Source organism: Moschus berezovskii, chromosome 12, assembly GCF_049115385.1.
Source record: "Moschus berezovskii isolate FMDL1 chromosome 12, NW_MosBer_1.0, whole genome shotgun sequence".
Classification (NCBI taxonomy): domain Eukaryota; kingdom Metazoa; phylum Chordata; class Mammalia; order Artiodactyla; family Moschidae; genus Moschus; species Moschus berezovskii.
The window spans coordinates 85,500,260-85,527,734 of record NC_142471.1 but is presented as its reverse complement, the minus strand read 5'-3'; the positions used below and the strand labels follow the sequence as shown (position 1 = coordinate 85,527,734).

General features: G+C 38.5%; 1 protein-coding gene across 10 annotated transcripts; it reads left to right on the top strand.

The window, feature by feature from the left end:
* Window positions 1-981: 981 nt before the first annotated feature.
* Window positions 982-23,900, top strand: TIAL1 (TIA1 cytotoxic granule associated RNA binding protein like 1). Of its 10 annotated transcripts, none has more exons than XM_055424538.2 (14): window positions 985-1,459; window positions 3,603-3,652; window positions 4,093-4,151; window positions 8,135-8,231; window positions 14,308-14,457; window positions 14,698-14,752; window positions 14,907-14,994; window positions 16,892-16,967; window positions 18,808-18,916; window positions 19,244-19,339; window positions 19,455-19,539; window positions 19,755-19,878; window positions 20,221-20,360; window positions 21,198-23,900. In XM_055424538.2, the coding sequence occupies exons 4-14, from the start codon at window positions 8,220-8,222 to the stop codon at window positions 21,322-21,324; spliced, it is 1,062 nt and encodes a 353-aa protein (XP_055280513.1). In that variant the 5' UTR covers window positions 985-1,459; window positions 3,603-3,652; window positions 4,093-4,151; window positions 8,135-8,219; the 3' UTR covers window positions 21,325-23,900. The 10 variants fall into 10 exon arrangements, with proteins under 10 accessions (XP_055280511.1, XP_055280512.1, XP_055280513.1 ...); XM_055424540.2 differs by having other exon boundaries at window positions 987-1,459; window positions 14,359-14,457; XM_088842367.1 differs by lacking the exon at window positions 985-1,459 and adding an exon at window positions 1,879-2,274.
* Window positions 23,901-27,475: the final 3,575 nt, after the last annotated feature.

Genomic DNA, 27,475 nt, shown 5'->3' with positions numbered 1-27,475 from the left:
GGACTAGAAGACAAAGCCCAAACTCCTCAGCCTGGTGTCAATCCTTAACAACATGGTTCTATGAACCCCCTGCTCTTCCTATCGCCTTATCCGATGAGTGAACGGATGGAGAGATCTTCGAAACTTGTAAAGCAATTTTCCCTGGGGCTTCCCTGGTGGCTCAGTGGTAAAGAATCCGCCTGCCAATACAGGAGACGCAGGTTCGATCCCTGAAGAAATGGCAACCCCATTCCAGTATTCTTGCCTGGAACATCCCGTGCACAGGGGATCCTGGCGGGCTACAGAGGTCGCAAAGAGTCGAACACGACTAAGCACGACCCCCAAAGCAATTTACATGCCGCCAACCCAGGTTCGAATACCTATTTGAGGGAAAACGCGCCCACAGGACGCGGCTGGCAGTTGGGAAAGTCGCAGGGGGGACCCGGCGAGCGTAGCTTGCAGCTCAGCGCGGGTACAAGGTCCACTCTATCCCCTTCGCCCGTCGCGCGGGGTAGCGGTTGATGACAGGAGACCGGCCGTTGTGGTTAATAATGGGGGGCCAGAGAGCCCCTGAGGGCTCGGACTCCACGCGGAGTCAGAGCACTGCCTTTAGCCGCAATCGAAGAAACCGCTCTCACGCTGGATGGAGGCGGAGCGGCAGCTCCCGCGGAGCCAACAGAAGAGCCTTAAAATGCCAGGAGCAGTGCTAAGACAGCCCCCAGGGCGAGGCACTCTGGGACTTGTAGTCTACCTCCAAGACGGGGCTTTCCCCTACCTCGTTTCCCCGCCTCTTACCGTAGCTTTTATTCTCCGCCCGCTACCCTCCCAGCACGCCGACTTCCTGGTCGCCGCACGCCTCACAGACGACTACACTACCCAGAAGTCTCTTCTCCGCGTCCCAGCGCTCCGCTGGTGCCGGCCGTCTCCTTTGGACTACAGTTCCCAGAAGTCCTCGGGAGAAGTGATTCCCTCTCTCATTTCTAGGACCACAATTCCCAGACACATCAGCTTCCCGGCGGTTCTGTTTTTTTTTTTTGACTCGAATTGGCAGGCTTTCGCCGACGGCCGGCGCACAGCGACGACGTGGTTCGCCGTGACACCGCACCGGGTTCCCCCAGCGGCCCGTCTTCCTCCCCTCTTAGCGATCCCCCTTGCGGGTCGCCGCCGCCGGCCCGAGCGGTGACCCGGCGGGCCGCGCCTGCGCTCTGCCCCGTTTCCTGCCTGGCTGGTGGCGGCGGCCATTTTGTCCATCCTCCTCCTCCTCCTGCTCCTCCGGGTTGGAGCGCAGTGTCCGGAGCGGGCTGGGGGGAGAAAGCCCTAGAGCGGGGTTCGGGGCCGCTTCCTCTGTCCCCAGCCGGTGCCCGGAGCCCCCCTCCCCTTCCTCCCCGCCCCCTCCCCCCCCGGCCCTGCCCTCCCCCTTGTCCCGGGATCGCTCCGGCGCACCCACCATGATGGAAGACGACGGGCAGCCCCGGACTCTGTGAGTACCCGAGGCGGAGGGGGCGCCAGGCGCGGGGAGGCCCCCTGGCACCGCGGGACGCTGTGGGAGGGAGCAGGAGTGCGGGGCCGAAGCTGGGACTTCCCGGTGGATCCCTGGCCGCGGTGGCGCGGACGCCAAGTGCATTCCTCATCTGTCCCTTTTTTCCTTGGAAGGGAAGCCCTCCCTTCCCCCCCAAACACAGTCACTTCCTGGGGTCCGGGGCTCGCTTCGACCTTTCTCTCTCGCGCCCTTCTTTGCACCCCCTTCCTAAGCTGGGTTCCTGCACGGCGGAGCCTGTCAGGCCCGGGAGAGCGCCTGCTCTCGGTCTGCTTTGGGAGCCCGGGGCTGGGCCGGGAGCTGCGGGTCCCCCCCACCCGCGCCGGGCCGTGGGGGCCGGGCCTGCTGGGGGTGGGCCTGGGGGTGGGATCGCAGCCACCTCCCCTTGTGGGTCGCGAGGAGTCGGCACTCGCGCCCTCCACGTCGCCGGCTCCAGGCGCTGCCGGCTCTTCTCCCTAAGTTGAACTCCGGGAGGAAGCCGGACGCTCGCCCGGAACTCTAGCCCCTACTCTGTTTCTGCCCCACGTGCCCGCGCCCACGCTGTCAGAAACACTCGCCCAGCGCCCGCTACTTTGAGAGTGAGAAAGGGATGCCTCTTGCCGCCGAGCATCTTTTCCCTTCTTGGATGATGAAGTTTACTTTGAGCGCTACCTACGCTAAACTGACAACCAGTTGTTAAACTTGCTTTTGCTCTCATTGGTGTTACCTCCTCCTAATCTGTTTCTTGGGTCGAGACCTTCAGTGTTGGATAAGTAGAGGTTTGGTTTTGTTTTTTTAATCAGCTCTTCGATGTGTGTCTTTTGAGCGCTCTTTCTTCGATCTTGCTGTTGCTCTTTACCTGAAGCCCAGTGTAATGAATGAATTTCATCTTCCAATCGCTTCTTCGAGTTTCCTTGCCTTTCTACTGAAGTGATGACTCAGCATTTGCATTCCTTTGCAAATAGTGTGGCACTCCTTTCTTTTTTTCCTGCAATTTTTTTTTTTTTTGGAAGTGTGAGTAATTCCTAGTTAAATGTTTAAGTTGGGTACCTTGGGTTTTCCTGACGTTTCGAAGCTCAGCACACCTGCCTGCAGTGCAGGGAGTCCGTCAGGTCGCTGCTTTGTTTTCTCTTGCCTCTGCCCGTATTGATAGGATCATAGTCCACTTGGCTCTGCTATCTGATGGGGAAATTTGGGGGGAATGGACGAAGGTGGACGGGTATTCAGGAAGTTTGACCAGTTTCTCTTCTCTACTCCTAGCGAGAAAAGTGTGTTCGGTCAAGAAGGTAGATATCTGTGTTCAACATTGGTACAAGATTGGCTTCTTGTCTTATTGGGATGGGGGAGATTTACACTTTTTTGTTCCTGTTTCTCTAATGTCTCCCTAAAGTATCCGCTATTCTTTTTGAGAATTTTATGAGGCCAGCTTAAGCACTTCAAATGCTTGAATGAAAAGCCTGCCTAGTTTTCAGTGTATGTTTTGTGCTGTCTTCCATTTCTGCTGTCTTTTCCCAGAAGAGAGAATTGGGACAAGCTTGAAATTTGTCCTCTTGACATCTGTTGAAGCCAAGACTTGGGATTTAGTTAGCAGTGTGTTCTTGGAAGCATCTGGGAAGGCTGAATTTAGGCCTTGCAAGCATGTATTTAACAAAGAGAAAAGTTACATTGCATCTGAAACTCTGAAATGTCATCATTGCATCATAATAGCTACTGAATAATTGGTAAATTCTTGAGGCATGTTTCACTTTAACTGTATCTGTTCCTTACGAAGAATTCCTGGTTTTTATCATGCTAAATAAAATGCTACTGCAGTACCCTTAATTCATATAACTACTTTGCATCTGCCTTCTCTTCCATCCCTATCAGACCTTACTCCACAGACTGATTTCTTTGTCACTTACGAATTCTTACCTCGACCTTCTCCAAACTCCTGTTCTTTCTCAGTATGTTTACAGCTGTCTAAAAATGTGACATGTATACATATAAGTACTGAAACATCTTGAGCTTGGTTGTACGTTTTATGTCAGATGTCAGCACATGTTTGCTCTTCTTCCTTTTTCCTTCTCCCACTCTTCTCCATGGGAAGGTTTGTTGTTTTTTTTTTTAGACAAGGACTGCTACATCTTCCTAGGTCTTACCCTGCCTGGAACGTAAGAGGTACTCAAATATTTTACAATGATTTTACTTCTTTTCACTAAATTTAATATTAAGTCCGTTTTTAAAGAAATCCTGATTGATTTAAAATTATATATAGGGAGACATGGTCATACGTGGTGTGCTCTGTTGATTTATATATATGTATTTTAAACCTCAAACGTACAATTTTGAGATAAAAGCGAATGTTTCACAGTTACATTTTGTCAGATTTTAATAAAAGTAATGCATATTTTACGTATTAAAAGGTTCTTCTAGATGCAAGTAACATGATGAAAAATTTGAAGGTGACTTGGAGATCCTTCTTTTATTTTACACTGTGATCTTTGGTTTGGGCTTTAAAGTGGTTGGTATGTTTTAAAACAATGTACTCTTAACAAAGTTTATCTTAAACTGTTTCCTTAAAATGCCTGTGTGTTACTAGTGAGGTTTTTTTCCTGCAGACACACACAAGCTAAGACATATGGTTCTATCATCAGAAAATATGGTGTTTATAGCCTAGGTAGGTCTTTAAATATTCATTACCTACAGTATTACTAATTTATTTGATGGTATTTAAAGTGATACAGAATTGCTTTGATGTTGAGCCTAAAGTTTGTCATATAGTTGCTTTGAAGGTCTGTTTTCTGATGTTCTTTGTTCTCATTTGACATTTGCGGGGGTGGGGGGAGCTAATATAAATTGGGTAATTTGGGATCTAAAAAAACAAATGAGAAAAATTCTGTGTAAAACTGGTGTTGGAAGTGGACTGCCCAACACCTATCTTGTAGGACTCATGTTTCAGATTTGTATTGTGGGTAACTTCGAGTGCAGTGATTTGATCCATGGTATTTCTGAATCTGTTATACAGCATTAAATTGTAACGGTGTTCTACTGTAGTTTTATTTTCTTCATCTATTCCATGTACCACAATGAATAGGAATTGTGGATCTGGGATTATACCATGTTGTGCAGAGCCATCTTTTAGGCTGTTTTCTTCCTAATAGAGACTCAGTCAAAAGGAGGAAATAAACCGTTGATTTAGAGTATAATCTGACCATCCAAGGGCAATAGCAGAAGTAAATACTATTAAATACTATTATAAAATTGATTAGCTGTACCAAGGGTTTGGCTGTATTGGACCTGTAATTAAATTAAGCCTCTCATTCAATTTAATCATATTCTGTTTCTCTAAAATGTATGTGTGTTGATATTCCTTATATAGTTGGTCAGTTCACATATACCTCCTGTACCTTTCTTCTGCCCTGCCTCCTTCCTAAAATGAAATATTGATAAATTGATCAGTTCATTAGAGGCCCCTTGAAGGATATTGTTGCAAAATCTTCTCTTACATAAGAATTTGTAAGAACAAAACCAAAAATGTTACTTAGCCATAGCATCTTGTGTAAAAGTGCTGATAATTTTGGCCTGTGTAGGGCTAATCTTTTCAGAGTGAGAGCACAGTCAGTGATGGAAAGTGTGACTGGTCTTCTGAAAGGCATGGTGTTCTTAAAATTCTGCCCAGTTCGACATAGAAAGTAGTTTGGCGATTTGGACTTTTGCCTACTGTGAAACTGCCAAGTTCTAGTCTCAAATTTGATTTTAACCCTGATGTTGGGGATAAAGACACCATTTCCCATTTTTAATGTGTTAATTCCTACAGTTACTGTTCTTAGAAGACAAAATAGACCTAATGTATGCTTTTTCCCCACCTTGAGTTAAAAAGTGTTCCGAGTTGCCTAAGTATTTTCTCTTTGAATTGTCAGGTACAAACCTTTGAGCCATTTGTCTTTTTCTGTTATTCTGTGTTGATCAAGTAGAAATTTTATTTTTAAATCCTTGGAATGTTAGAATATGTTGACTGCCTCATAACCAAAGCAGAAAGAAAGTGTAGAAATGACATATAATTTAGAAGGGAAAAGGGTAATATTTCAGTATACTGCCAAGGCATGATATTTTTGCCAGGTCAAGCCTTGAATATTTTTGTTAGTATTTATTTTGGGACAGATAACTTTATGATAATGTCAAGGTACCTACTTAAGCTGTATAGTATAGTGTTTTAAAAGTTATGAGCTATTTCTGTATTAAGTTGTATGGAGGATGAAGGCAAATGTAGACGAATGAATTACAGAACTCTGAGTGAAGGAAAAGGCAGTCTTGAGATTTGGGTATAATTTAGGTGAAATTATGTGTTGAATTATATCCTTTTTATCCTGTCAGATTCTGTGTCCTACATGTGGTTAGGGAGGGCCATTTTTGTATTAGCTTCTGGAGTTTGCTGCTTTACCACTGAATTTTTTGTGAAAATATTTGAAAAATAGGAAACCTTAAAACTGGACTTTTTCTATAAGTATTTCATGACATTCTAAAATTAACCTTTTGCTCTTTGTTGCTCATAATGTAAATTAATATATCTAAATGTGCTTCTAGAAATTCTTCAGAATCTCTTTGATTAGAAATAGATTGACTTGGAATAAAGATCCTGTGAAACAGGATGCCCATGCAGTTTTTCCTGGAAAGATGTTTAAACACTCATACAAACTTAAAATTGTTTAAATCATTTACAGTTTGTTACATAAAAGCAATAATTTTTACTTTGTTACTAGTTAGCTTTGATACGTGAAACTCCTGTTCTCTTAGAAATGAGCTGCTGCTGCTGCTGTCACTTCAGTCGTATCCGACTCTGTGCAGCCCCATAGACGGCAGCCCACCAGGCTCCCTTGTCCCTGGCATTCTCCAGGCAAGAATACTGGAGTGGGTTGCTATTTCCATCTCCAATGCATGCATGCACGCTAAGTCACTTCACTCATGTCCGACTCTGTGCGACCCTATGGACAGCAGCCCACCAGGCTCCTCTGTCCATAGGATTCTCTAGACAAGAATACTGGAGTGGGCTGCCATTAACTTCTCCACTTAGAAATGAGCTATTACTATTTTAGGTTCAGTCAGTTTTAACTCTTCAGAGACCAATGTCACTGTTCTTTATAGCTAGGTCTACCTTGTATAAAAAATTCCAAGGATACAGACTCATAAACCCCTATGGGTTTAAAATAAAAAAGAAAGGAGACAGGTAATTGTCTGGCCGGCTCAAAAGTCTGTGATGCAGCTTTCACTGCTGCTGGGAGTGTGTCCTGCACAGCCTGCTTGTGGGTCTGCTCTACTTTAAATGTAACGAAAAAGGCAACATAGTGGACCTGAACCAGTCTGTCACTTGTTTAGTTTTCCATTCAAGTAACATTGGACTTATGTTTCATTGTTAGAGTGTGTTAAAGTTATTAGGACCCATTACGATGAAATTCTTAGGTAAACAAGAAAATTGCTGTTCATTCTTAATCAGATTTTCTTTTTTCACACTTAACCTTACCTTTCTCAGTCTTGTTTTCCCTTTCAGAGTGTCCCAACTTAAACTGTGGCAGCTGTAGATGCAAGGCTTATATTGGTCTCAATATGTTGTTTCCAGATGTTATATATTATAGTTAGGAAAATAAAGTTTATTTTCTTTTTCATAAGAAACAGTGTTTAAGTTTTACAAATATTGTTTGGATTATGAGGATCATAACAGATGTGAGTTTTAGGAATTATACACTGAGTACCGGAAAGACTTAAAAAGTTTATTCAGCTAAATTGAGATAGGTCCATGATACAAGGTGGTCATCTTTGAGTGGCAGTGTTCTTTTCTTTTAAACTTAACCTGTGTATTAAATTTCTTACACAAAATATATATATTCAACTTGTAATTTTAAAAAAACCTAATTTTTAGATATGTTACAGTCAAAAGTATGCCTGAATTTGTCTTTAATTTTTTCTGAATTTCTATGGAAATCTTTATATTTGCTTTGTTATCTACATAAAGATGTATTTTGTTGATTCTGATGCATTTTAGATGAGGAAATTTTGTTATTTTACCCTGCTCTCCTGAAACGAAATAATGAAGACATACCATCAATGACAGTCTTATTACCAGGACAGAACAAAATCCTTCAATCTCTTGTGTGTTTTGCTATAACTTTGATTCTGTTCTTTGTTCATGTAATTGCTTTGGTTGAGGGTCTAAGATAAACTAACCTTATATGTGATACCCCGCTATGATTGGGTGTTTTAATGAGTCAATATTTGTGGTACTGTGTGTGTTATACATTATTTTGAATTGTGTTTCACATCTAAACATTGTAGTTTTCTTGAGACTGGTTTAAATTATTATTTTTATTCTAACAGATGAGAAAATGATATATATAGGTTACAGAATAATATGCTTTTGGGGGTATGCAAAAATCACATTGTTTTGTTCTTTATAAAGACTTTTGAAGTGATACTTTAGGGCCCTCAGAACACTTTTGCTTTCCTAGGTGAGAGTTAATCTTACACACAAAAAATCAGGCTTAATTGGAAAAATTTTATTGAAGAGAGAGGAAGTTGAAATAAAAGATGATGTGTAAATGATAATGCTTTAGAGCCAGAGCTGAAGAGAAATTGCTGATAGTTTTTTTTTTTTCTCTTCCTATACAGATACGTAGGTAACCTCTCCAGAGATGTGACAGAAGTTCTTATTCTTCAGTTGTTCAGTCAGATTGGACCCTGTAAAAGCTGTAAAATGATCACAGAGGTAAGAGCTTCCTGGTTCCATGTGCTGACAGTTAGCATCATGTTTAACGTTTTGAGATACTTGAGTTGATTTGTATCATTTTAAGCCTCAGGTTACTAGATGGAGAGGTTAGTGTTTGTGGTGTTGACTTGTTTGGTTTGACTGACAAACTCGGTCTAGAAGTTGAGAGGACAAAATTTCTGTGCCCTTATTTTCAAATAGTCCTTCATGATGATGCTGTCTTCAGGTGATGCTGCTTATAAAAAGTTGTTAGAGCAGCTTATCTCAAAATACTGAGAAACTAGGTGATATTTCATCTGTTTACAGTAAGAGTGTTACACCTGACGTTTGGGGGGTGGTGTGTGCAGAACATTGGTTATTATGACCATGTGCCACACGGGCATCCTGAGCATTTTTAGTAAATGCTGCCTGAGCAGCTTGATGAAGACAGGAGTCTGAATTGGATTGTTAACTTGTTTTCCTTTCCCTCCCCCACCTCAAAATCATACTTTTGGTCAGTGACTTGTGTTTCAGTTTATTCTTTTCTTCTTTTTTATTTGTTAACGTTTCTGTGTGTTGTTTTGTTTGTTGTTTTTTTTTTTTTTGAACTATTCAGTTTGTGCAAGGTACCATGGTAAGTGCTAGGGATACAGTGATGAATAAAATAGTTCCTAGCCCCATAGAATTTTCCAGTCTGATGAGGGAGACAGAGGAGTTAACAGAACAGTGTCAGACTTTATTTTTCTGGGCTCCAAAATCACTGCAGATGGTGATTGCAGCCATGAAGTTAAAAGACGCTTACTCCTTGGAAGGAAAGTTATGACCAACCTAGACAGCATATTAAAAAGCAGAGATACTACTTTGCCAACAAAGGTCGGTTTAGTCAAGGCTATGTTTTTTCCCGTGGTCATGTATGGATGTGAGAGTTGGACTGTGAAGAAAGCTGAGCACTGAATAATTGATGCTTTTGAATTGTGGTGCTGGAGAAGACTCTTGAGAGTCCCTTGGACTGCAAGGAGGTCCAACCAGTCCATCCTAAAGGAGACCAGTCCTGGGTGTTCATTGGAAGGACTGATGCTGAAACTCCAATACTTTGGCCACCTCATGCGAAGAGTTGACTCTTTGGAAAAGACCCTAATGCTGGGAGGGATTGGGGGCAGGAGGAGAAGGGGACGACAGAGGATGAGATGGCTGGATGGCATCACCGACTCGATGCACATGAATTTGGGTAAACTCGGGGAGTTGGTAATGGACAGGGAGGCCTGGAATGCTGCAATTCATGGGGTTGCAAAGAGTCAGACACGACGGAGCGACTGAACTGAACTGAATGATAATAGGGTAGTAAATGCTGCGGAAGCCGACAGTTTCAAGTGCTTTAGGAGCATATAGGTCCACACAGTCTTCAGTCAGGGGAGGATTCCGTGTCTCAGCTGAAACCAGAAAGGACAGTGGAAACTGGCTGGATAGGAATCTTAGGAAGAAGGGAATCCAGGTAGAAAGAAGAATGTTGATCCAACCCAGTAGACAGAGAGCGGGAGTTTTTGTGAGATTAAGGGAAAAATAAAAACCATAACGTGGTTGAGTTTGGAATGGGATTTGTCTTCTGAGATGCCAGAAGATGAGGCAGGAGCATTCAGCAAGGGCCAGAGCTGTGTTGAGTTTGTGTGATATCCCGAGACGGGAGAAACTGTTAAAAACCTGTAAAGCAAAGTGGCCTTTTGATCTCCTTTCCTAACTAACAGTGATTATCTGTCTGGTATATTACCTCTTCTTTCCTTCCTTTGATTATTACTCATTCTCTCTTTTCATTCATCAAACATTTCCTTTATACTTGGCACCGTTCAGAGCACTGGGGACATACTGCAGAGCTAGACCAGCAAGGTGCCCAAGAGTTCATGTATTAATGAGAAAATTGTCAACAACAGTAAACTGTTGTGGAAAACCGTGAACAGTAATTCTGGATAGGGGTAAGAGCTTTGAAGAGAATGAAACAGTTCGCTGATGATGAGTGGAGTGTTGGTGCCATGTAGCCTGGGTGGTGAGGGGAGGCGTCCTGCTGCCGTTGGCATCTGTTTTGTGAATGTAATAATAAAGGTTCATAAGGAGACGGGCACAGAAGTTGCCTGATTGAATGTTGAGGCTTTTTGGTTAAGGTCTGTGATCCAGAAATCTGTCAGCGAGCAGTTGACTCAGCCAAATTTTAAAGGATCAAATGCGTCTTTTTCAGACTGGATGTTGGGTATGGGACCAGCCTGGTAATGATTGCTGTCAGAAATCATCTCCTCTTTGAGCTGAGGTGGGAATAGCAAGATGGTGCTGTCTACATTAAGAGCTGGAGGCAGAGGGAACAGCCCGTACAAAAGCCTTGAGTTGGTAGTTAGCTTGGGTGTTTGAAGAACCAAAGACCAGGGTGGCTGGAGCCTGGTGAGTGGTGGGAAATGAGTAGGCAGGCAAGGTTTGGAATCAGTAGGGCAATACTGGCCATGGCAGGGTGCTTGGGTTTTATTATGGTTGTACCCGGGGCTTTAGGTAGGGTGGTAAAGTATTCCTATTTGATTTCAGGGGAGGGACTGTCCTGGATCTTCATTGCGGGGCTTGGACTTTCTCAAACTATTACTGTCATTTCAGTGTTGAGGAAAGCCTGGCGTGCTGCAGTTCACAGGGTCACAGAGTCAGACATGACTTAGCAACTGCTTATAAGACTTTCTCCAGTCTTATGTGCATTTTAAAGGTGACTGGAAAGTGACTGTTGTATGGAGGATGGATTGTAGGGGGCAAGGACGGAAGGAGAAGGAAACTAGCTGTGTTTATTTCACTAGTCAAGGTAAGAGATGCCGTGGGGGACTTGTTCTTTAGAGTGGTAGCCACAGGAGTAGAGGTAGATAAATTTGAGATGTATTTTGGAGGCAGTGTCGATAGGACTGGATTGGCCGTGGGACACAAGGAAATGAAGACACCAAGAAGAATTCTTGTTTGTGGTTGTGTGGATGGTAATGCTGTTTATTTGCTAAAATGGGCATGACTGAAGGGGGCGCGGGATGAATGGGGTAAGTGGTGGGAATCATGCTCTGCGTTGGCAGTGTTAAATTTAAGATGTGTTTTAGACATATATCAGTAAATGGACATTATATGTAAATATTTTGGAACTCCAGGGAGACCAGTGCTGATGATACTGACTTGCAGTGATATTTGAAGCCATGGGACTGGATAAGATGTGGTTTGTAGATCTAGAGAAAGCGCTGAGAGAGGAGAGCGTGGAGGGGGGCCTAGGCACGAGCCCTGGTGCATCTCCGCACTTGCTGTTCAGTCGATAAGTCATGTCCGACACTGTGACCCTGTGAACTGCAGCACGCCAGGCTTTCCTCAACACTGAAGTGACAGTAATAGTTTGAGTTAAGAGGGAGAAAAATGCCTTCAGAAAGATTTCCAGTGAGGAAATAGGAAAACCAAGAGAATATGGTGGAATCTAGAGGAGAATATTTAGAAGAGGAAGAGAGTTCTCAATTGTGTTGAATTCTGCTTGAAGGTCAAGATGAGGAAGAAAAGGGATCACAAAGAAGGCAGAGAGGTCATTGGTGAGCTCAGCACAAAGTTTCCTTGCTGTGGTTGGGTTAGAAACTGACTGGAGGGTGTTTAGGAAAGAATGGAATGTGAGAAAGTGGAAAGTCACTAGAAAATGTTTTGAGAAACATTTGATTTTTTAAAAAATTAACTTATATGCACAATCAGCCACTTGAGGGTGGAAGGGTGTGAAGTGAACTTTCATAATTTATCCATATTCTACAACTCCTACACTTGAACTTGTAAATAGTTTTAAAGTCTCATATTTCTCTGCTTTGATATTTATGTCATCCAACAAAAATTGGTGACAAGACGAAGGTAAGGACACAGTCGGTTTTAAACTTTTTTTCTTCCCTTTGGCTGCACAGCATGTAGTATGTTAGGGATCTAATCCATGCCCCTTGCATTGGAAGCGTGGGACCCCCAGGGAAGCCCCCATAGTGTCCCTTGGTAGTGGTGTAAGTGGAAAGCTTTCAAAGGCCATGAACTCTACTGCCGACTATTGGTTTCCTTTCATAAATTTCATTTCAGTGTGTGAGAAATCTCTTTCTTGCCCTTACGATGTTCTCCTTTAGATACTGTATCTTAGACTCTAGCTGCTTTCCCTATACACATGTGTGTGTGTGTGCGCTCAGATGCTGTGTCGTGTCTGGCTCTTTGCCACCCCATGGGCTGTAGCCCGCCAGGCTCCTCTGTCCATGGGAGTCTCCAGGCAAGGATACTGGAGTAGGTTACCATGCCCTCCTCCAGGGGATCTTCCCAACCCAGGGATCAAACCTGAGTTTCTTGAGTTTCTTTACCACTAGCGCTACCTGGGAAGCTCCACCTCCATCTATTATAATAAGTGTATATTACCAATTCTAAGGCAAATGTTAAAAAATTTTAACATCTCTGACAGTGACAAAAAATATCAATGGTGTCTTAAGTGAGATGAAATGCAGTGTGATACAAATATCTAAAAGTGTGTGTACACATGTATGTGCGTACATTGAATGGCATCTGGCCTTAGATAAATTTGCAGTCAGTATGCACAAGTAGACTAGTTACCTGAAGCCTGTCATAGTCATTCCACTTCCACCATTGGATTCCTGTACAGTTTACTAGTTATCCATGTTTTCCTTTGAGACCATCAGGGCAAAAGAGGTAGGATGAGGGGGAAAGCTGACTAGCACAGTGTTAGCTTCTTACTTACTTTGAGATCCTTTCTTCAATGAATGTTACTGGTAAATGTCAACTCTTTTTCACAAAAGGAATTTGAATATTTATTTCTCTTTGGAGTCTTTACCCCTATTTCCTTTCTCTGCCTGGCACGTACAACATTCACGTTCACGTGGCTACAACAATAGGATTTTGAATGAGAGCCCATAGTTTTCTTGTCAGTATTAACGATTACGCTTTTTTTCCCTCAAGGAAATGCCTTCGGGTTGCTTCACCACTATTGTCTTAGACGTCTTATTTTGGTTTTTCTTCTAAAACTTTCCTGGAATGCAAAACAGTGGTTGTTGAAAAGAGCTTTATTTTATCTGGTATTTTTAATCCCTTGTAAGTGCAGCTGGAATTGCCACATTTTAAATTTTATTTTTAGTGTATTTTACATTGAACAGTGATGAATATTTTTAGCCTACATAAAAAATAAATTTGTACAATTGTATAGCTGTTCATTATAGGTTGCCATCTTATAAAAATTCATTTCCATTTTGGTTCATAGGTGATATAGTTTCTGTAATTTAGGTACTTTCTTTTATATTTTTTTTGTTGTTTATTATTGATAGTTTTATGTTGTTTATTTAATGTTTATTGGCATTGTATTAGACACTCTTATATTGGCATTTTCTGATGTAAAATCATAGCTTTGCCTTGGAATATTTTATTCAGACACATTTTCAGAAAACCTTTTCTTAATCACTGGTACATTTTTCTGGCCTTTGGAAGGCCAAATTCAAAGTGTATAGAATCTCCAATGTTTTCAAAGCTTTTGAAACGGATTTCATTTCAACAGTTGGTTATAAATCTGAAATTTTTCGGTTTCCATTCTTATTCCTTCCTTATCCAGAGAAATACATAATCTTGTCTCATCATGTATAGTACTAATCCTAGTTTCAATCAGGAGTAAAGTTTGTTAAGTTGGTTCATTTCTTTATTTTTTTATAGTCATGGGATACAGTTTATGAAGGATTATGATGCATAAATAGAGTTCATCCCTTTGAAAATAATGTTGGGAGAGGAGAGCAGTGGTAAGGAGTGGTCCTCATCTCTCAGATCTGAGCTTGAGGTTTTGTTTAGTATAAACTTCTGTTTTATATTTAACATATTTCACCAGAATCCTATATTTTTATTTAATACTGACGATCATGATTCTCTACTGCTTTGTAGTTCTGTTTGAGTACAACAATATTCTGAGGTGCAAGGCCAGGTATAGGTGTAAATCTTATAAAGTGTTAGGCTTTGTAAAGTGTTAGGCTTTCATAAGCTTATACAGTCTCACTTCGTACATTCCTAGCTGTCAGTAATGTTTTTTCCTGGATTTTCTTCTCAGCAACCCGATAGCAGAAGGGTCAACTCTTCTGTTGGATTTTCTGTTTTGCAGCATACAAGCAATGACCCATATTGCTTTGTGGAATTTTATGAACACAGAGATGCAGCTGCTGCATTAGCTGCTATGAATGGGAGAAAAATTTTGGGAAAGGTAAGATAATAAATGATGGCACCTTATGAGTATATCTATCTTCATGTCAGATTAGTTTGCGTTCTTTCTTAGCAAGTTTTTAAACAAATACTCAGCTCTGCCAAGTGATGGTTTTGTTTTCTTCAGCTTAGTGCTTTTACCAAAATTCATTCTGCTTTATAAATGATTTAATAAGTGGTAAGTGTTATGAGTCATAATGACATGCCTAATAATTTTATGAAATATAATCTTTATTTTTAGGAGGTCAAAGTAAACTGGGCAACAACACCAAGTAGCCAGAAAAAAGATACTTCCAGTAAGTACTCCTGCTGCATTTTACCGAAGAGTTCTGAAATTATCCTGGCAGCATTACCAGCTCACATAGGGCTTTTTCTTCCTTTTAGTGTTGCCTAAAAAAGGTTTAGTCCCTGACTTCTTAAATATTTGATTACTAAATGCTTTGATTTCAGATCATTTCCACGTGTTTGTTGGAGATTTGAGTCCAGAAATTACAACAGAAGATATCAAATCAGCATTTGCCCCCTTTGGTAAAATATCGTAAGTATCATAATCAATACTATATTCAATAGCAGTAGGCAAAATTGTATATGATGAACTTGTATCAGAGTTAAGAGTTTCTTTCCCTAGTTAGTGTGATTTTTTTTGTTTGTTGTTTGTTTGGTTTTTTTTGATTAGTAGATGTTGTTGAAAATGTTAATGTCATTTCAATGTTTTGGGGTCTTGTTTTCATCTAATCCTGTGTATAACATGTGAAAAAATTTTAAGTGACTCTATTTGTTATCTTTAAAGCAGATGTTTGGGTGGTAATTCCTATTATGAAGTCTAGCTTTTGTCAAATGTTTTCAAAATTTGGTGGTTAAAGATACAGGTTAACCAAAATTAAATGTGATTTCGGTTGTGTATTAAACTTTTATAGAAGAAATTTATAAGCGGGGGAAAAGTAGGGAAATCCTTGGGTATATTGTGAAATTAGAAATGTACATGTTATTTTAATGATAAATGTGTTTTGATATTTTAGCTGAAAAGTAGCACTATTACAGTATTAAAATGTTTCAATGTCTGAGCCATAAATGTGGGATTAATTAGTAGATTATTTTTTGTTAGTGGTGTTTGATTCTGCTAGTTAGGACCGAATTGTGGTTTATTTATTTTTTTAAACAAAGTTTATGCTCAGATTTTACTGTATTGTTACTTGATCTAATATATTGGATAATTAAAAGTGCTTACAAGTTCTGTAAAATGTTTATCACAATTTATCTAATTAAAATCACATTATTTTATGTATTTATTTCCTGTAGATTTAAGTTAAATGTTTTAGTACTTTACAAAAATATGTTTCACCTAAGAACAACAATATTTCTCTCTACAATTTGTTGTTCTGTAGATTTTATTTGATAGATGTAATTCTTAATTTTCTATTTTGATATTTGCTTTGCTTTTTAATCTCTAATAAATGTGGTAAGTAGTACTGTTTTAAAAATCAGTGTAAAAAATAATACAGGTTGCTGTTTTTCAGTCTTTATTTATACCTGAGACCTGCAGTTTTTCTAAAGTCCAAGTCACAATTAAAAGTAATAGCATTCTGGTTATTTTGCAGAATTGCTCATAAGAATGGACAGGATCTTGAAGGCTAACTGCAAGGAACTGTGCACACTGGAACTCAGTTGTAGATTTTTTTCTCATTTCTATTTATTATTATTATACATTATTTATATATACATATTTTAGTATTTACATTTTAACATTCTATATTCAGTGGAGTTCTATATTTCCAATCATTTTAACTTACTCACTAAAATTTCTGTGTAAATTTGTTGTTTTCGTACTGGTGTGCTTAGCATTGTTGTTAGTTTTTTATTCTCCTTTCTTAAATTTCTGAAAATGTCAATTTTTCAAAATTTACAGCTGCCCAAACTCCAAAATGATGGTAGAGAATTGACCAAGAAAAATAAAGAAATCTGTTAACAGGCCATGTATGCCTTTTTAATTCCTATTTTTTCCTCTTTTTCAATTTTTTAATATTTCATATATTTTGTATCACTAGGCAGAAAACATTTAACTATTTAGAGTTTGCATGGTAAAGTAGTTAGCATTGTTACAGTAATTTATAGAACCAGTAAACCTTAGAGGACACTAGCCAATAGAATATTAGCAAAGGAAACTATTGTTCCTATTAATCTTCAGATTTGAGCATTTAGTTTAGAAAGCACAGGCTATTTGATTAGGTTGCATGTTTATTACATGTTTTTGTCCTACTGCTTTTTTCTAACAGGTAAAGAAGCGTTAGGGAGAGTTCAGGAATGGCTATAGTTAATTAGGGCTAACTGAAATTTTATTTAAAAAAATGCTCACAATACAGTGTGTGTGGTTCCTTTTAGTTTTTATTTTGAGGATGACTCTCACTTCCCTCATTTAGCTGTGCTTCTTTTCACAGGGATGCCCGAGTAGTTAAAGACATGGCAACTGGAAAATCCAAAGGCTATGGCTTTGTGTCTTTTTATAATAAACTGGTATGTTCTTTCAGCTCAATTTGAATTTAATACAAAATTCAGTCATCAGTAAATGTTTTTGGACGTTAACAACAAACATGATGATTGTGTGATTTTGTTCGTTTGAGTAATAGGGCATGGTTCTTTTTTTTTTCCCATAAGCTTGGAAATAAATGGGAAAAGATAGACTGGTTATAAGGTGATTATAAGGAAGAATATTGAAGTTTGCAATTGTGACTTGGTATGGGTAAGATGTGTTAGAAGTAAAACTCAAAATTAGGACACATGAGCTAATCTCAGAATTTGGAGGGAAGTTAAATTATATTTGTCATAACCATGAAAATCTCAATTTTAACTATATTATCTGTATTTTTGTAGCTGGGATGGTAATGACTACAGCAAGTTATGTAAATGAAATTTTAGGCAGTTCACATTGATTTTTGCTTGTATTTAAGAAAAAGGCACCAAATATCTAAGCATTTGCATTAACTGTAACATCAGATAATATATGGGCATTGATATTAACATTTTGGAACAGTTTCAACAACAAATTGCACGTTTTATTGAAGCAGTGAGATAAAGGGACAAGAATTTTTTTTTTTTTTTTGACTGTTCTAGGACTTAGTTGTGGCATGTGTGATTTCTAGTTTTCCCTGTGCATGCAGGCTCTTTTGTTTGAGGCATGCAGAATCTAGTTCCATGACCAGGGATTGGTCCCAGGCCCCCTGCATTGGGAGCCCGGAATCCCAGCCACTGGGCCGCCTTGGAGTCATATTCTTTTTTTGCTTAGATTCATTGCAAATGCACGTTAACCTCTATAATCTAAACTCATTTTAGGGGAATTCCCTGGCGTTCCAGTGATTAGGACTCTGCAGTTCTACTGCAGGGCGTTTGGATTCGATCTCTGGTTGGGGAACTAAGATCTTGCATGCCATGTGGCATGGCCAAAAAAAAGGTTTTTTTACAGCATTCTAAATCAATGCAGAAGTTTTTTGTCTTAAGCTTTAAATCTTGCGTCATAGTCATGTGTGCATGTGTATGTGCTAAGTCACTTCAGTCGTGTTCAGCTCTTTGTGATCCCAGGGACTATAGCCCAACCAGGCTTCTCTGTCCATGGGATTCTCCAGGCAAGAATACTGGAGTGGGTTGCTGTGTCCTCCTCCAAGAGATCTTCCTGACCCAGAGATCAAGCCCTTCTCTCTTAGTCTCCTGCATTGGCAGGCAGGTTCTTTACCACTAACATCACCTGGGAAGCCCTGTCATAATCATAATCCATTGCTGTTAGAATGTAGATTTGGTAAGGGGTAAGGTGATTCACTGGTGACTCAGAGGTTAAAGGGTCTGCCTCCAATGCGGGAGACCCGGGTTCGATCCCTGGGTCGGGAAGATCCCCTGGAGAAGGAAATGGTAACCCACTCCAGTATTCTTGCCTGGAGAATCCCATGGACGGAGAAGCCTGGTAGGCTACAGTCCACGGGGTCACAAAGAGTCGGACACGACTGAGTGACTGAACGGAACGGAACGGAAGATGATTTAGACCATAATATCAAGAGTTTTTAGATACTCTACAGTAAAAGATATGTTACAGATCAACAAGATATTTAAAAAAAACTGTGTCCCTTTTCTTGGTTATCAGTGGGATTGTAATTTTTCTCCTTGCATGTTTGAATTATAAATTTCCCTTGATGCTTAAATGCTGTTCCTAGTATCTTAAAATCTATAAATAAACATTGCTATAATGAGTCACTTACTGATAAGATTTTTGTATCCAGAAATGCCAGCATTTTATTTCCTCTTAGTGAGTCTTGTATACCGTTATTTTCTGTGTTGGTAATCGCTGTTTTCTTGTTTTTCTTCACAGGATGCAGAAAATGCAATTGTGCATATGGGAGGTCAGTGGTTGGGTGGTCGTCAAATCAGAACCAACTGGGCCACCCGTAAACCACCTGCACCTAAAAGTACCCAAGAAAGTGAGATGCGTCTGCTTTTATATGTTTTTAAGGGCACTTCACAAGTCATCTATTAGTAGAGTCTTCATTTCTTAAAATTTAATTTTGTTAGCATTGTAAGACTCATTTAATTTTCAGTATATTTATCTGAAAAAAACTGGGATTTGATGTAAGTATATTTGAAGCTGTGAACCAGCTGGTTTTATAGATCAAATCAATAGTGTCAAGGAGAAAAAAGTTCTGTTTCTCCCCACAGTGAGGCATATCTCATATCTTTATAGTATTACAGTAACCCATTTTATAATTCTATATAACCGTCAACACTTTTTTCTTTCTTTCTGCATACAGATAACACTAAGCAGTTGAGATTTGAAGATGTAGTAAACCAGTCAAGTCCAAAAAACTGTACTGTGTACTGTGGAGGAATTGCTTCTGGCTTAACAGGTATAGTGTCTCTTTTCCTAGTTGCCTTCTCTGTGGTGCTTCATCATCATTAGTAGTAATTTCTTGATAGCATGAACCCTAAATATTTTACATTTTTTGTATGTTTATTTTTCAGATCAGCTTATGAGGCAGACCTTCTCACCATTTGGGCAAATTATGGAAATCAGAGTTTTTCCAGAAAAGGGCTATTCATTTGTCAGGTATAATTCTACCTCACATGTGATCCATTCCTTTCAGTTACTTTATTTGATCCCCTCAAGTATGTGTTTGTTGTTTCAGTACTTCTTTGCAATATAGAACTTTAAACTGCCTACATGATGTGCTTTAGGAAAATACCAAGTTGATAGGTTTAAACTAAGAGGTTTCTGTATTACTAAGTTTAAAAAAAAAAAAACCACCTCTCTTCCTCTCTCAGATTTTCTACCCATGAAAGTGCGGCTCATGCTATTGTTTCGGTGAATGGTACTACAATTGAAGGACATGTTGTTAAATGCTATTGGGGTAAAGAATCTCCTGATATGACTAAAAACTTTCAACAGGTAATTCGATTTTTCATAGCACTTTTTAAGGTTTCCATATTACATATCTACATAAGAGCTTTAGAAAGTCTGTAAAAGAAAGCAAACAAAAAGTAAAGCATATAGCTGCTTTCAGTTGATTTTATTAATGCTATTTCAAAAGTGATTATTTTGCGGTATTAACTGAATCTTAATACTTTCTTTTCACAGGTGTCACCACCCCAATAAACTTAGACAATGATAAATAACAGAGTCCTATTCACATAAGGGTGCTTACTTAGTTTTTCTCTTCCTTGTCTCCCACTTTCTTCAAATACTGTGTTTCTTACTCGTTTCCTAAAACAGTAATTTGCTTTTTCCTAGGTTGACTATAGTCAGTGGGGCCAGTGGAGCCAAGTTTATGGAAACCCACAGCAGTATGGACAGTATATGGCAAATGGGTGGCAAGTACCGCCTTATGGAGTATACGGGCAGCCATGGAATCAACAGGGATTTGGAGTCGAGTAAGTTGTTTGAGTTTTTCTAGTGTAGAAACAGATAAAGTTCCAACAAAAGGAATCTAAAAGTATGTTTTCCTGGGGAGAATCTTTTAAAATTAAATGCATTGAACTATGTGGTATTATAAGCATTGTAGAAACCTTATGGAAAATGCTGAAACTTTGCTTTTTATAATCTCAGTGGGAAGGGAGGTTGGGATAGCATTTGATGTGTCCTACTATCTCAGCAGTTGGTAGAGTTTGACTTATATTTCCATTACACCATTTTATCTACTTATTTACCTTTGCATGGAAAAGATCTTTTTTCTTATTTATGTGGAGAAATTTAATGCTTTATGCCTATTACCTTGTGTGAGAAGTCTCCCAAGATTTATCTAATACAAAGCAGTTTACCCTTTTTGTTTTATGGCTTGATTGCTTTGTTCCTTGTACTTTTTCCCCCTGGGCCAGCCTAGATCTTTATTCTCAGCAGTTGTTCCTCCCCCTTCCAATATAAACATGTGTTTTTTAAATTGCTTATAAATTGATACACATATCTACCATGTGTGCAGTATTTGGAGGGTAGATGTGTTGAATCATTTGTTATTTTTTAAAAAAATCAGCTTTGAGATATTTATCAGACAACATTATGTTGTCTAAACAAAAATTTAAGACTAATATTAGAACATATATTTTGCATATATGGCTAGATACGTAACATTTATTTCTTTGCTCTTTGTTGTAGGTATCTTGATTTCTTGTCTATTCTGTGATTAGGCTCTGCTTGATTTCTGTGTAAATGTGTAGATGATCTTTTTATTTGTGTTTGCTGAAGTTTTTTTTTTTTTTTATCTTTCTTCCAAGTCAATCACCTTCAGCTGCTTGGATGGGTGGATTTGGTGCTCAGCCTCCCCAAGGACAAGCCCCTCCCCCTGTAATACCTCCTCCCAACCAAGCTGGATATGGCATGGCCAGTTACCAAACACAGTGAGCGGGGACTCTAAACAAAATGTAATTCATGATAGCTTCAATTTCCTTGTGACACTCTGAAGACATGAAAGTAGACATCGGAAAATGAAAATATTTATTTTAAAAATTGAAATGTTTGGAACCTTTAGCACAGCTTTGCTTTGGTGAAGGACACATGTCTTCTAGTTCTGCCTTTTTAAGTTTTTGTTCATGATGGATATGAACATGATTTTTCTTTGTGTATAAAAACTAAAATAAAGTAAATAAAAAATTCTGACTACAATTTTGATATAATAGGAGAAATGGGTAATACATTTTGATTCTTAGATAATATTCCGTTTTTATCTTGCTGTTCAGTATTTTAACTCACTGTGTTTTTAAAAGAGCAAAAAAGGGAGGATCATGAAAAACTGGGAATCACATATAAGTTCATCCTGAATTTTGATACTCCCCTCCCCACCCCTGAGGTGGACCACATTCGAAGTCAGCAGGAAAAAAAGTGATATTGAGAAGAAATGTATGATTTTGGAGTCGCTTTGGAGGAAATACTTTCTCTGTGCCTAAAGAAACTGAAACCAGACTGATAAAAGAAATTTTGTAACCCAGATAAGGAACAGCATTGTCTGACTGGAGCAAATGTTGGTGATCCACATTAGGACATATTTTTAAAACTTTAAAAAGTGTTCATAATTAAAACTGTAGTAAACTACATTTCATTTTGGGGGGAAAATCCCAAGTATGGTGTTTGTATTAAAGTCAGACAGTCATACCTATGCTTTTACATGAAGTTTAAATGATATACATTGTAAATATTGAATACAGTGTTTTCAAAGCATGCTTCAACATAGAGGTAGCAACAATGTAATTATTTGAAGTAACACTTAACACACTCCACTGCATTGAATGCAATGGATGCGTAAGAATGTTAAAGACTGACATTTCCAAGGTTGGCTACTATGTAAGATTAAAATCATACAAATGACAGAAAAAGCCTTAATTTTAATTTCATACAAACCTGATGCATTAGTACATTTTAAAATGTCATTGGAAATTCGATTTTTTTTTTCTTTTTTCTCTTTTTGCTTTACATCATCTGGTATGTAAATACCTTGATTAAAACCTTGTAAGCCTATTTCAAGGTTCCTATAAGTTGTATAGTACAAGCGTTTTTAAAAAATCTTGGGGTGTTTTTTAAAATTAGATATATTTTGCCCAAGAATTTTTTTAACAAGATTGTTAAAACATCTTATTTAGACAGTTTGATGTACCAATTTATAATTGGATATTCAGCTTAAATAGTACACAGAGTTGTGATTTTTATTTTTAATTTTTTCCTTGTGGGTAGTGTGCATGGGATGACAAGTCTGAACAGAGGCTGAGTTGTATGAGTGCAGAATTTGTAAATGATTCATTTGGGTAAGATTAACACTTGATTCTGAGGTATTTTTCAGGCCATGTGCATAAAATCTGCCTCAAATTTCTATCATAACAGGAATGTAAAAGAAAAATTCTATCTATTTGAATTCTGACAGCTAGGGGGTGCAAATGTTTAGGCAGTGTATTTGAAATGTTTTGAAGTCTGGGCACCAAAATGAAAAAAACTATAGTTATACTATAAGATACAGTTAGCACTCACAAATTACTGGTTTTTAAACTTTTGAAGTCTTATAATTAGCTTTAAAATAATGGTTTTGTAAATTGGTCTCCACAGTAATTTTGGTATTTTCCTTCTTCCCCCATTTAGAAATTTATTAAATATGAAAATTTACAGAGTCTGAAGTTGTTCGTCTTCAGGCCAAATTTTTTATGGCACTTTAGTTTTAACCACAGTACTCATTTATTACTTTCATCCATTATAAAATTTACCCTTATTTCTTTTGTTCATGATTAGTATCTTTGGGGGATGTTATGGAAAATTTACTTTATATTTTATAAGGAGAACACTCAAATTATATCAATTAATGCCTCCTAGTTAAAATTTTCTTAAATATATGTGAAACTTGAACTAAACTCTCAGTTTGCCTTTTTTGGTCTGCCAGTAAATTAAGTAACTTGTTGCAACACCAGACTAGTTAATACTGCATAGTAAACATATGACTGAAGTCTTTTCATCTTAATCTGAAAGAACAAGATTACATGCTCAGTTCAGTTAATGGAAATTATTAATATTTATTAAATGGTTTTTAAAATACAAAGCTACTTATCCAAATGCAATGTACCATTTTAAAATACAACTATCAAGCTAACACAGACTCAAGACTATTTTATAACAGAGTGAAGTCAGTGCTATCTTGATCCAATTTAAGCCTAAGAATCGTTGCCTTTTCCATGTTCATTAAAAACAGCAGCAAAGATTCTTTGGCAAGCAAGAAAATGTTTATTTCCTAATCACTTTGAGGTTTATTTTTGGTGATGTGTTTCTGACTACCACCTTCTTTGCTCTGATCTCTCTACTAGTATTTCCCCTCATGGCATTACCACTTGATTTTCATGTCTGCTGGCAGTGAGAGGCTGAAATGACTGGCCAACTGAAGCCAAAGCTGTAAACCACAGTTGAAGTTAAGTCTTTCAATAAAGACTAGACTATATGATGAGTGACTTTTTCTTATTGTCGTTTATTACATAATTATCCTTCCAGGCTGCCATGAAATAGGCAGTTCCATTTTGTTTTATGTTATTAGTTAAGGTATATGAAGTTTACATATATTCAGGACCTATTTCTGTGTTCTGTATAAGTGATAAATATCCATTTGCTTTGCTGGATTAAAATTTAATTTCTGGATATGGAGGAGTAGAAATTTGAATCCTTCTAAAAATGTATGTTCTGTTGAATATTCAGTTCAGTCGCTCAGTTGTGTCCAACTCTTTACGACCCCATGGACTGCAACATGCCAGGCTTCCCTGTCCATCACCAACTCCTGGAGCTTGCTCAGACTCATTTCCATCGAGTTGGTGATGCCATTCAACCATCTCTGTTGAATATTAATATAGTAAAATCTCATTAGAGTCCACAAGTAATGGGAACTATAAGTTTACCATTTCTGGGTTGATCTTTGGTAGTGCTATTAGTAAAGATTATGCTCAATAAACAGAAAAAGCAGAAAAAGAATTTAATAAATTGTCTAAACACCTTTCTAACAGGGTGCCCAAATTATATCTTACTTATTCATTGAAAAATTAGCATTTGGGCTTCCATTTAATACATTATAAACATTGAATTTGCATTTTTGTATGTATTGAAAAGGTAAGTGATTTAGACTTTTACTATTTATATAACCCTTCAGACCTCAAATGAGTGGGTTTTGTTAAATAAGAATTCTGTGTGTAGTAATAAAATGTCTTACTATGCTCAGATAGATCACTACAGATTGTATTACCATCTCTTCCACTTTCAAATAAGGAAATTATGTGAATAATTATGACATTTTAAAAATGTGTCATTCCAAGTTGTTAATTAGTGTGGTATTTAAATGCCATATGAAACCTAGACTTGTGCTTACCTGAATTGGGGCTATTTTGGGAGAGGGGCTATTTTTTAAATAACTGCAGATAAATTAGAAACTATAATTCACAAAGTACTTTGTATAAATATCTCTTTGAGGGGCATGGATAATTTAATTTTAGAATTGCCCAAATGTGAAGGAGGTTCAGTTTATATCTAGAAAATAGAGGACAGGGATTTATATGTATTTGTTTGTCTTAGAAAAAGGGAGTGTTAATAATCACTGACCCTTTTGTTAAATTAGACTTGTTTGAAGGAAGAGAAGATTAATCCACGTAACAAACATAAATTTGGCTTTTGAATGATGTCAGTTAGGGTAACAGGTGATGAAAGGTACATATCCAGTAAATGAATCCCTTAGTGTTCCAACTCAGTTCTAATACATAATGCTGAATTTTCACTTTTCCAGATGGTTGCATTTTTCAAAATGCAGTAACCATGTTTCTTTGAGATAGTCGTCTGAGAAAGTGACCCACATTTAATATTTTGAAGTCAGCTTGAAAAGTTAACCAGACATGACTAAAATTGAACTGCAGTTGGATAGCTGTCAGAAGAAAGCCGGGATGGTTTTACACGGAAAAGTTGATTTTGCAACTGGGCTTGGTTTGCCCATGGACCTCCTATTTTGACTCTGAGTCACCCTTGTGAACTGACGAGAGTTTGCAAACAGCTTGTTATCAGGTGGTTCTGCAGAATTGTTTTTTTGAGGTAAATCAGGTTTTCCTATGTATAACTTGTATCCTAAGTTTCCCGACCATGATGTTTTTTTCCCTTCTGTTCCTGTGTCTTTCTTCTTGGGTTACAATACACCAATGCAGAGAAGTCCACAAAACTGTCTGGACGAAATGGGCATGAAAGGTATAGCCATATGCAACTGTGCCTGTTCTGAAAATTGATATTAATACTGTATAAATTTCAGATTTTCACAGTTCACTTTACTGATTAAGAGTTGTGAGTTGAGTTGTTCCATGTGTGGTGTATATGATTGCTTTTGCTCATGAAAAGAAAGCCAATTCACAGGTCTTAACATAGCTAAACAAAGCATTTAATAACTTTAGTCCTTTTTGAAAAGGGCTAAACTTGGAAGAACATTTTTAACTAAATGGGATAGGTTATATTAATATTTTGGTATAGGGCCCAGTTCATCCTCGGTTATCTGTTTAACGAGGTTGGGAAAGAAGTAGTGACTAGAGTGATAAAGATGGGAGAAGTCCTTGATTCTGAAGAGTGTTAACACGGGGATAAGATAGTCCTGGGCAGGTGTGTAAACCATGCCTGATGTCAGCACTTGGTGCTGATACTCAATATGTTAGCATACACTCTGCACATTTTGTCAAGAAGACTTGACCAGGTTATTGAAAATAAAGTATTACCAACATATTTGTCTTATTTACTGGCCTTGATCATTTCAGCTTCCTTTAATGTGTATTTTTATTTTTGTATCTATGTGTGTATTAAAATATTGGGCACATGCTGCTGTCTTAATGTATTTTAAAATATTTATTTATTTGGCTGCACCAGGTCTTCTTTGCAGCATGTGGGACCTAGTTCCTTGACCGGGAATTGAACCCAGGTGTCCTGCATTGGGAGCTCGATGTCTTATCCGCTTGACCACCAGGAAGTCCTGCTGCTGTTTTAAAATATTGCCTTTGAGCATTTTCAGTAAAATGGGATTAAGATATCCTTCAAAATCCATATTTAGTTTGTCATAACCAGGAATCTTTTAATGGATAACCTTGTTCCCAGGTTGCCTCACTATTTTTCTATCTTTGGATACTTCAGTTTCCCTCCATTAGAATGTAAGCTCCATGGGGGCAAGGACCTTCTAATAGTTACACAAATCCTAGGACTTAAATAACAATATTTGGCACATGGAGGATATTCAGTAGATGTTTATTGCATGAATGTGATTGAGGAAGTAAAAGCAAATGAGTATTTTAGTCTCCCTCGTAGAACACTACATGAGTAGGCCTTGATCAGAATCAGCCGAGTGCTTGATAATGCAGACTGTGAGAGCCCACGGTTGTGGCTAAATGTAATCTGAGATAAAATTAATTGGTGTAGGTTCCTTTCTTCCTTTAGCTCTTGTCAGGGGAAGAGACTCTATGGGCAATGGTCACAAATTTCCCAGAAAAATGAGTATTTTAGAGTGCATGATTACTATGATGGTTACCCAGTATAGTGTTAAGCATCTTTCAAAGGTGACTAGAATGTACGCCTTGTGGTAATGTTACCAGGTAGGGACCATAGGTGTTCCTGTATAGCTGTCTTCAAGAATGTGAATGATACTGGGCCACGGTATCAGATAGTTTGGGGAGCATTTTTTCAGAAGAGGGGCTACCAGCGAGGCAGAATTGGGTTCCTAGGCAGGCAGCATCTGAGTGTAATAGACTACTTAGAAATGACCATAGAAAGTGACAGAGTTGAGATTTTTGAAGTAGCAATTATTTATATGTTTATAATTGCTATATATATGTCATAGACATCTAAAGTCTGTGTGCTTCAGCAATACTGATAAACAAGGACGTTTCTTAAATTGCTTAAGTGAAAATTAGTTTGTGAAAGACTTGTAGGGAAACAGGAGGTAGTTTTAATAGTGTTGATCTCTCATGGTATCACCTGTGAGTGTACATTTAAAATACTGTGTTACTTAAAATTTGATCTGCCCTCT

Bases quoted from the DNA above. Each gene is read 5' to 3' on its own strand.
- TIAL1 (XM_055424536.2), top strand. From the start codon at position 1,428: ATGATGGAAGACGACGGGCAGCCCCGGACTCT. The intron at 14,753-14,906 runs GTAAGTACTCCT...CTTTGATTTCAG, and splicing joins CCAGAAAAAAGATACTTCCA to ATCATTTCCACGTGTTTGTT. The intron at 18,917-19,243 runs GTGAGATGCGTC...TTCTGCATACAG, and splicing joins ACCTAAAAGTACCCAAGAAA to ATAACACTAAGCAGTTGAGA.